Here is an 11,087-nt window from a genome sequence, read left to right as displayed (position 1 = left end):
CATGTACCAAGTGGACTGAAGAGCCCATTTTTATGTGGTACAGCTCTAATTCCATTACTGACGGCAGTGTCTTTAGCTTCAGCCAGACTTCCCAAATTGCCCCATTTCACCTCTCTGGTCATCCCCTCAAAACCTTCCTCAGAGAAACCCGTGCATTACTCAGTCAATGTCTGCTTCGCACAAGAGAGGGAAAGAGGCACAACAATCTGAAGAAAACATTCGCATCTATCTTTATTAAACAACCGAACCTCAGTTTATTTTCTCTTTGGAACAGTAAACTTTCAAGGAAACAGATCACTTGTCAAATGCAAGGTTACAACTTGAGGCAAAGAACAAGAGATAGCGAGGGGAGGGGAAACAAGGCATGAGAAAGAGGGAAGAGAGCAGAAAGCCAGATGGCAAGGTCATCACCAGGCACAAATTGTAAACCACCTACTACGTGGCTAAGGAATGCACCATGTGTGACTAGCAGCTTCCCATCGACGGACACAACCACCTCCACCTCTCACTCTTCCTTCCCAGTGTGTGCACTGGTACTGAGGAGGATCGGTCACCTGTCTTCAGGAATGTCCCAGATCACCCACTGACTGTCGACGTAACTTAGAAACACAAAACTTGAACTGTGGTACCTGGCTTAGCTCCAGTACCCTGGCTGGTGTCAGTTCAGGCACAGCACTGGAGGAGGGAAAGAAATTCAGATTCAGAGTCATTGATTCATCATGTATATTGAAACATACAGAGGAATGCATTGTTTGTGTTAAGAACACAAAGAACATGGAAGGTTCTTAAGATCAATCTAATCCTTCCCTCTACATAGCCCTCTATTTTTCCATCATCCATGTGCTCATCTAAAAGCCTCTAATGTATCTGCCTCTACCAACAGCCCTGGCAGCACATTCCGCCCACTTAACCATTATCTCTGACTCTCCTATACTTTCTTCCTATCTATGCCTCTTTGTACTGGCCATTTCTGCCCTGGGAAAGTCTCTGACTGTCCACTTGATATCAGTCTCTTATCATCTTGTATGCCTCTAATAAGTCACCCCTCATCATCCTTCACTCCAAAGAGAAAAGCCTAGCTCACTCAACCTATCTTCATAAAATGTGCTCTCTATTCCAGGCAGCATCCTGGTAAATTCCTTCTGCACCCTCTCTAAAGCTTCCACATTCTTCTTATAATGATGCAACCAGAACTGAACACAATACTCCAACTGTGATCTAACCAGAGGTACAATATTACCTTAAGGCTTGGAGGTTCAATCAGCTCAGAACAGAGGCAAAGCTATTTGTCCCTCTGCTCTATGCATGCATGCAGCCTTCTGCCACCCCTCTACCCCATCTCAGTAGCCCTCCATTCCTCCCCCTACATGTGTTTATCCAGCTTCCATGTAAATTGATCCCCCCTTCCAGGAGAAACCTGGAGTCTTGATCTCCCTGTGGACTTACTAGTGACTGCCTTGTAATGAAGAAGATCAATATGTGTTGGCAGCCAAGCACCTGGCTCCGGGATGGGCTGATGAACAATAGTCACAGGCGGCAAAGAACAGTCCCTTCCTGCAGAGGCTAGAACAAGTTGTTAGAGGAACTCAGCAGGTCGAGTGACATCCATGGGGGAGGGAGGGGGGAAGACCATAAGGCGTAAGAGCAGAATTAGGCCATCTGGCCCATCGAGTCTGCTCTACCATTCAATCATGGCTGATCCTCCTCGACCCCAGTTCCCAGCCTTCTCTCCATAACCTTTGATGCCGGGAAGGAGGAGAGAGAGGGGGAAGACACTCGACTTTTCACATCAAGACCTTTCAACTGTTCATTTCCCTTTACAGGTGTCTGACCTGCTGAATTCCTCCAGCAATTTGTATTTTATCCCTGCTCCTTTTGAATACTTTTTGGTTGATTCACCACTGTCTAGCCTGTGGTGGCAACAATTCAGTTTAAAAACATTGTCCTTGATTCCAATAGCTCTGTGGTCTACGCGTTCCCCTCCTTCTCCATGAACCTGTGTATCCATCCCTGTCTCTGTTACCCCTTTACAGTGATAAAATTTACGCATCCAATTATAACAGATTAGGATGACAAAACCCCGAGCTGAATCACTAACTTTGTCCCCTCCTGTCACAAATACAGTGTCTATAAAAAGTATTCACCCCCTTTGGAAGTTATCATGTTTTATTGTTTTACTACACTGAATCACAGAAGGTTTACTTTGCTTTTTTTTGACACTAATCAACAAAAAGACTTTCATGTCAAAGTGAAAACAGTTCTCTGCAAAGTAATTTAATTAATTACAAATATAAAACACAAAATAATTGATTGCAAAAGTATTCACCCAATTCAAGTCAGTATTTAGGAGATGCACCTTTAGCCTTGAGCCTGTGTGAATAAGTCTCTTTCAGCTTTACACAGATCACCTTGTAGTGATCTGTTTTCACTTTGACACAAAAGAGCCTCTTTGGTTGATCAGTGTCAAAAAAAAGCCGAATTAAATCCACAGTGATTCAATGTTGTAAAACAATAAAAATTGACAACTTCCAAGGGACTGAATACTTTTTATAGGCACTCTATGTCACCTGAAGGTGTTTCTCTTGTGTTTTTCAACACACCATCTCCACACCTGTCCTGCTAAACCCTTTAAAGTGAATCACAACAGTACAGATTGTGACAATACCAGACAGAAGGAGGAGTAACTACAGTTAACCCCACTGCAGATCATGGCTCATTGAGAGCCGTACAAATCCCATTTGGTGAGGATCATGTAGAGCAAGGGAGTTCCAGAGGATGAGCTCTCAGCTTCTCTGTAATCCTTTGGGGAGAGATCCTTAGTTGCTCATCTACCTGGAGTGGAAACCAGGTCTCTCCTACAAACAAGAGAAAATCTGCAGATGCTGGAAATCCAAGCAATACACACAAAATACTGAAGGAACTCAGCAGGCCAGACAGCATCTAGGAAGAGTACAGTCGATGTTTTGTGCTGAAACCCTTCGGCAGGATTCCTCCAGCATTTTGTGTGTGTTACTAGGTCCCTCTTGTCTGGATCTATGTATTAAAACTTTATACTCCCTTACCACATACGTCTGCTCCAAAGAAATACCCTCAGCCAAATTACTGTGACTGGAGTTCTCAAATTCAGCCAGCACCCTCACCAAACTCTGCTCCCTCTTTGCTGACAATCAGGTTGAATGAATCAAAAAGACATTATGTCACATGTACATTGAAACATATAATGAAATGTGTCTTTTGCATCAATGACCAATACAGTCCTTGGATGTGCTCTGGGCAACCTGGAAGAGTTGCTATACTTCCAGTGCCAACATAACATGGCCACAACTTACTAATCTTAACCTGTACTGTACGCCTTTGGAATATAGAGGAAACTGATGTAGTCACAGGTAGAAGGTACAAACAATGGTGACCTGAACTCTGAACACTGGCGTTGTAAAGTTGTAAACACTGACCTCTACACTACTGTGCCACCCAGTGCTTGTCAAGAACCTCACTCTCCTAATCCACCTCCCTCTTGGTTCAAATATTTTCACCATTTTCCACTTCTGCAGGTGAAGAGAGAGTCTGGGCCAGGACATAGGAGCTGATTACAGTATTATATGGAGCACATAGAAGGCTTGCCTTCATTGGTCAGGGCAGTGAATATAAGGGTAAGAAATCAATGTTGTACCTGTATAAAGCTGTTGCATTTGGACTTCTGCGTGTGATTCATTACAGGAAGGATGTGCAGGCTTTGGAGAGGGTGCAGAAAAAGTGTACTAAGATGGTAAACACGAGGAAATCTGCAGATGCTGGAAATTCAAACAACAACACACACAAAATGCCAGTGGAACACAGCAGGCTAGGCAGCATCTATAGGGAGAAGCGCTGTCGACGTTTCGGGCTGAGACCCTTCGTCAGGACTAACTGAAAGGAAAGACTATCTTCCTTTTGGTTAGTCCTGACGAAGATGCTGCCTGGCCTGCTGCGTTCCACCAGCACTTTGTGTGTGTTGTTGTACTAAGATGGTGTCTGGCCTGCTGCGTTCCACCAGCATTTTGTTTGTGTTGTGTCTGGATTAGAAGGCATGAGCCACAAGGAGAGGCTGGACAAACTTGGATTGTTTTCTCTGAAGCAGTTGAGGCTGATGGGAGATCTGAAAGAGGCACAGACAGCCAATATCCTTTTCTCCAAGGGTTGAATAATCTAATACTGGAGGACAAGCATTTAAGGTGAGAGGGGAACAGAAATGTACAAAAGTATGAAAGACACAGACAGGGCAGATATCAGAGTTTTTATTACATGGGGGGGAAACCAGAAACACTAAAAGGTAGAATTTTAAGGAGAGTCAGGGAAAGTTTAAAGGAGATGTGCAAGGCAAGATCTTAGTTATACAGAGTGGTAGGAGGCAGGAATGTACTGCCAAAGGTGATGGTGAAAGCAATTAAGGGGCTGTTATACAGGCATATGAATGGAAATAATATGGATCATGTGAAGGGATTCCACTTGGTTAGGCATTGTGCTTGACATAGATATCATGAGATGAAGGTCCTGTTCTTTATATAGCAGATACAGAGTCTTTGGCACACTGCCTGCGTCAACCATTACACACCAACAAAATTAATCCCACTTTTTCACTTACTGTATGCCCAACAACAAATGAAACATGATCTCCAGCAACCAACCTACAGTGGGGGGGTGGGGTGTAACACTGGCTCATTAACTCACTGACTCAGGACATAAGTAAGATGAAAATAGAATTCCAGGAAAACCTATGGGGTGACAGGGAGAATGCAAATGCTCCATAAAAAGAATCCGGATGTTGGGATTGAACTTGGGTGTCTGACTCAGGACGGCAGCAGTGCTACACAATCCAATATTGTGCTTTGCCTCCCATTCGCCCCATTCCCAGCCCCAAGAACTCATAAAAGTGCAGGACGTACCTGCAACACATAGGACAATGTACTGCATCTCACATCCAATCAACCCATCCCAAGTTCCATCCATTACCCACCCGCATCAGATCAAACCCCTCCAATCCCAACCGTTACCACCCATATCTGATCACCCCTCCCTCTCCCCACAGTTCCTGTTACCCACATCTGATCAACCGTCTCCCTCCCCACTCTCCCCCCATTCAATAGACAATAGGTGCAGTAGGTCATTTGGCCCTTCGAGCCAGCACCACTATTTAATATGATCATGACTGATCATCCACAATCAGTACCCCATTCCTGCCTTCTCCCCATATCCCTTGACTCCGCCATCTTTAAGAGCTCTATCTAACTCTTTCTTGAAAGCATCCAGAGAATTGGCCTCCACTGCCTTCTGAGGCAGAGCATTCCATAGATCCACAATTCTCTGGGTGAAAAAGTTTTTCCTGAACTCTGTTCTAAATGGCCTACCCCCAACATCGGGAACATGTTTCCTGCCCCTAGCGTGTCCAATCCCTTAATAATCTTATATGTTCCAATCAGAATCCCTCTCATCCTTCTAAATTCCAGTGTATACAAGCCAGATTGCTCCAATCTTTCAACATATGACAGTTCCGTCATCCTGGGAATTAACCTCGTGAACCTACGCTGCACTCCCTCAATAGCAAAAATGTCCTTCCTCAAATTTGGAGACCAAAACTGAATACAGTACTCCAAGTGTGGTCTCACCAGGGCCCTGTACAACTGCAGAAGGACCTCTTTGCTCCTATACTCAACTCCCCTTGTTATGAAGGCCAACGTGCTATTAGCTTTCTTCACTGCCTGTTGTACCTGCATGCTTACTTTCACTGACTGATGAACAAGGACACCTAGATCTTGTTGTACTTCCCCTTTTCCTAACTTGACGCCATTCACATAGTAATCTGCCTTCCTGTTCTTGCTACCAAAGTGGATAACCTCACATTTATCCACATTAAACTGCATCTGCCCACTCACCCAACCTGTCCAAGTCACCCTGCATTCTCCTAACAGCCTCCTCATTTTTCACTCTGCCACCCAGCTTTGTGTCATCTGCAAATTTGCTGATGTTACTTTTAATCCTTTCATCTAAATCATTAATGTATATTGTAAATAGCTGCGGTCCCAGCACCGAGCCTTGCGGTACCCCACTAGTCACTGCCTGCCATTCTGAAAAGGACCCGTTAATCCCTACTCTTCGTTTCCTGTCTGCTAACCAATTTTCTATCCATGTTAGTACAGTCGGCCCTCCTTATCCGTGGGTTCTGCATGCGGATTGGATTCAACCAACCGCGGACTGGGAACACACGGAAGTTCTCCCTCTAGCACTCGTTGTTTGAGCAAGTACAGTCTATTTTTTCTTGTAATTATTCCCTAAACATACAGTATACCAACTATTTACATAGTATTTACATTGTATTAGGTATTATAAGTAATCTAGAGATGATTTAAAAGTACAGGCAGTGTCCGGGTTATGAAGGAGTTCTGTTCCTGAGTCTGTTTTTAAACGGATTTGAAGTCGGAACAGGTACATCCGGTTTATTTAGCGTCAGTTAGTCAAACATTTGTCTTAGTATATATTTTACCTTTCTATGCATATAAAACACTTAAGAAACATATATATTTCGATAATTAAACCACTGCGTTGCTTAGTAATAATTGTAGCTTTCATCAGGGCAGATCCTTTCTCCCTTTATCCTTTAAAATTGTTCCGATCATAGACCAACTGTAGCCTAGCGCTTTTCCAATGACTGATGGCGTTTCACCTCTTACCAATCACTTTATTATTTCCACTTTATTTTCAATCTGATCGTGATTATTTTCATGAACAGAAACACTGCGAATTCAGAGCTGCGCCGGGTCCTAAAGACCACCGCACTGAGACGGGTTAAATAAGGTCTGGGGTTTCGCTGGGTCCTAAGGTCTACTGGATTGAGACAGGTTAAATAAGGGACGAGCATCCGCATTTTTTGGTATCAGCGGGGGGGGGGGGGGGGGGTCCCGGAACCAATCCCCCACGGATGAGGAGGGCCGAATGTACCCTACCCCTAATACCATGTGCTCTAATTTTGCCCACTAATCTATGTGGGACCTTATCAAAGGCTTCCTGAAAGTCTAGGTACGCTACATCCACTGGCTCTCCCTTGTTCATTTTCATAGTTACATCCTCAAAAAATTCTAGAAGATTAGTCAAGTATGATTTCCCCTTCGTAAATCCATGCTGACTTTGACTGATCCTGTTACTGCTATCCAAATGTGCCGCTATTTCATCTTTTATAATTGACTCCAGCATCTTCCCTACCACTGATATCAAGCTAACTGGTCTATAATTCCCTGTTCTCTCTCCCTCCTTTCTTAAAAAGTGGGATAACAATAACCTCCAATCCTCAGGTACTGATCCTGAATCTATAGAACATTGGAAAATGATTATTAATGCGTCCATGATTTCTAGAGTCACCTCCTTAAGTACCCTGGGATGCAGACCATCAGGCCCTGGAGATTTATCAGCCTTCAGTCCCTTTAGTCTACCCAACACCATTTTCTGCCTAATGTGAATTTCCTTCAGTTCCTCCATTACCCTAGGTCCTCTGGCCACTTTTACATCTGGGAGATTGTCTGTGTCTTCCCTAGTGAAGACAGATCCAAAGTACCTGTTCAACTTGTCTGCCATTTCCTTGTTCTCCATAATAAATTCACCCGTTTCTGCCTTCAAGGGCCCAACTTTGGTCTTAACTATTTTTTTCTTCTTCAGATACCTAAAGAAGCTTTTAATATCCTCCTTTATATTCTTGGCTAGCTTTCCTTTGTACCTCATCTTTTCAAGTCAAGTCAAGTCAACTTTTATTGTCATTTCGACCATAACTGCTAGTACAGTGCATAGTAAAAACAAGACAATGTTTTTCAGGACCATGGTGTTACATGACACAGTACAAAAAACTAGACTGAACTACATAATAAAAAAACACAGAGAAAGCTACACTAGACTACAGACCTACACTGGACTGCATAAAGTGCACAAAAACAGTGCAGGCATCACAATAAATAATAAACAGGACAGTAGGGCAAGGTGTCAGTCCAGGCTTCGGGTATTGAGGAGTCTGATAGCTTGGGGGAAGAAACTGTTACAAAGTCTGGTTGTGAGAGCCCAAACGCTTCGGAGCCTTTTCCCAGACGGCAGGAGGGAGAAGAGATTGTATGAGGGGTGCGTGGGGTCCTTCATAATGCTGTTTCCTTTCTAGATGCAGCGTGTAGTGTAAATGTCCGTGATGGCGGGAAGAGAGACCCCGATGATCTTCTCAGCTGACCTCACTATCCGCTGCAGCGTCTTGTGATCCGAGATGGTGCAATTTCCGAACCAGGCAGTGATACAGCTGCTCAGGATGCTCTCAGTACAACCCCTGTAGAATGTGATGAGGATGGGGGGGAAGGGGGAGATGGACTTTCCTCAGCCTTCGCAAAAAGTAGAGACGCTGCTGGGCTTTCTTTGCTATGGAGCTGGTGTTGAGGGACCAGGTGAGATTCTCCATCAGGTGAACACCAAGAAATTTGGTGTTCTTAATGATCTCTACTGAGGAGCCGTCAATGTTCAGCGGGGAGTGGTCACTCAGTGCCCTCCTGAAGTCAACAACGATCTCTTTTGTTTTGTTCACATTAAGAGACAGGTTGTTGGCTCTGCACCAGTCCGTTAGCCGCTACACCTCCTCTCTGTAAGCTGATTCGTCGTTCTTGCTGATGAGACCCATCACGGTCGTGTCATCGGTGAACTTGATGACATGGTTCGAGCTGTGTGTTGCAGCACAGTTGTGGGTCAGCAGAGTGAACAGCAGTGGACTGAGCACACAGCCCTGGGGCCCCCGTGCTCAGTGTAGGAGATGCTGCTCCCGATCCGGACGGACTGAGGTCTCCCAGTCAGGAAGTCTAGGATCCAGTTGCAGAGGGAGGTGTTCAGGCCCAGTAGGCTCAGCTTTCCAATCAGTTTCTGAGGGATGATTGTGTTGAATGCTGAACTGAAGTCTATATACAGCATCCGAATGTATGTGTCTTTTTTGTCCAGGTGGGTTCGGGCCAGGTGGAGGGTGGTGGCAATGGCGTCATCTGTTGAGCGGTTGGGACGGTATGCAAACTGCAGGGGGTCCAGTGAGGGGGCAGCAGGGTCTTGATATGCCTCATGATGAGCCTCTCGAAACACTTCATGATGATGGACGTAAGTGCAACGGGACAGTAGTCATTGAGGCAGGACACAGAAGACTTCTTCGGCATGGGGACGATGGTGGCGGCCTTGAAGCACGTTGGAATGGTGGCACTGCTCAGGGAGATGTTGAAGGTGTCAGTGAGAACATCTGCTAGCTGGTCTGCACATCCTCTGAGCACTCTACCCGGGATATTGTCTGGTCCAGCAGCCTTCCCTGGGTTGACCCTGCACAGGGTTCTTCTCACGTCGGCCATGGTGAGACACAGCACCTGGTCATTCGCAGGAGGGGTGGACTTCCTCGCTGCCACGTCATTTTCCGCCTCAAACCGGGCGTAGAAGTTATTCAGCACATCTGGGAGGGAGGCATTACCTGCATAGTCAGGTGATATTTTCCTGTAATTGGTGATGTCCTGGATGCCCTTCCACATGCGCCGTGAGTCGCCGCTGTCCTGGAAGTGACTGTGGATTAGCTGGGCATGTGCACCCTTTGCCCCTCTGATGGCTCGGGACAGTTCGGCCCTTGCTGTGGCTAGAGCTCTGAAGGCTGAGTCGCGGGACCTCAGCAGTACACGCACCTCTGCGGTCATCCATGGCTTCCGGTTGGCACGCATAGTGATGGTCTTGGACAGAGTAACATCATCAATGCACTTTCTGATGTAGCTGGTCACTGATGCTGTGTACTCAAGTTGGTAGAGTCGCCATCGGTTGCAGCCTCCCTGAACATGTGCCAGTCAGGGTGCTCAAAGTACACCCCCGAATTGCCTTTTTATCTTCTGTTGCTCTTTAAACGTTTCCCAATCCTCTGGCTTCCCACTAATCTTCACTATGTTATACTTCTTCTATTTATTTTTATATTGTCCTTGACTTCCCTTGTCAGCCACGGACGCCCCCTACTCCCTTTACAATCTTTCTTCCTCTTTGGAATGAACTGATCCTGCACCTTCTGTATTATTCGCAGAAATACCTGCCATTGTTGTTCCACTGTCATCCCTGCTAGCGTATTCTTCCAGTCAACTTTGGCCAGTTCCTCCCTCATGGCTCCATAGTCCCCTTTGTTCAACTGTAATACTGACACTTCCGATTTCCCTTCTCCCTCTCAAATTGTAGATTAAAACATCATATTATGGTCACTACCACCTAATGGCTCCTTTATCTCGAGTTCCCTTATCAAATCTGGTTCATTATACAACACTAGATCCAGAATTGCCTTCTCCCTGGTAGGCTCCAGTACAAGCTGTTCTAAGAATCCATCTCGGAAGCACTCCACAAACTCCCTTTCTTGGGGTCCAGTACCAACCTGATTTTCCCAGTCTACCTGCATGTTGAAATCCCCTATTACAACCGTAGCATTACCTTTGCGACATGCTAATTTTAGCTCTTGATTCAACGCACCCTATATCCAGGCTACTATTTGGGGGCCTGTAGATAACTCCCATTAGGGTCTTTTTGCCCTTACAATTTCTCAGATCTATCCATACTGACTCTACATCTCCTGATTCTACGTCACCCCTCGCAAGGGACTGAATTTCATTTCTCACCAGCAGAGCCACCCCACCCCCTCTGCCCACCTGTCTGTCCTTTCAATAGGATGTATATCCTTGAATATTCATTTCCCAGCCCTGGTCCTCTTGCAGCCATGTCTCTATTATTCCTACAACATCATACTTGCCAATTTCCAACTGAGCCTTAAGCTCATCCACTTTATTCCCCACCCATATCCAATCACCCCTCTCCCTCCCCACCGTTGTCCCCATTACCCACCCGCATCCAATCACTCCTCCCCCAGTACCATCACCCCACCACATCCAATCACTCCTCCCCCAGTACCATCACCCCACCACATCCAATCACTCCTCTCCCAGTACCATCACCCCACCACATCCAATCACTCCTCCCCCAGTACCATCACCCCACCACATCCAATCACTCCTTCCCCAGTACCATCACCCCACCACATCCAATCA

The 11,087-nt window shown here is 45.7% G+C and overlaps 1 protein-coding gene across 3 annotated transcripts in view; it reads right to left on the bottom strand.

The window, feature by feature from the left end:
• Positions 1-207: 207 nt before the first annotated feature.
• Positions 208-11,087, bottom strand: part of LOC132385373 (serine/threonine-protein phosphatase 2A 65 kDa regulatory subunit A alpha isoform-like) — a 150,829-nt gene continuing 139,949 nt past the window's right edge. For 2 of the 3 annotated variants that reach the window (XM_059957407.1, XM_059957406.1), the window contains one exon: positions 208-675. In XM_059957407.1, the coding sequence (XP_059813390.1) occupies positions 659-675 (17 nt within the window). In that variant the 3' untranslated portion in view covers positions 208-658. The remainder of the gene's footprint in view (positions 676-11,087) is intronic. The other variant, XR_009509171.1, reaches the window with a different exon arrangement.

This window comes from Hypanus sabinus (assembly GCF_030144855.1).
Source record: "Hypanus sabinus isolate sHypSab1 chromosome 1 unlocalized genomic scaffold, sHypSab1.hap1 SUPER_1_unloc_10, whole genome shotgun sequence".
In the NCBI taxonomy this organism is placed as follows: domain Eukaryota; kingdom Metazoa; phylum Chordata; class Chondrichthyes; order Myliobatiformes; family Dasyatidae; genus Hypanus; species Hypanus sabinus.
Note: the sequence above shows the minus strand (reverse complement) of the source record. Positions and strands in the feature narration are given on the sequence as shown.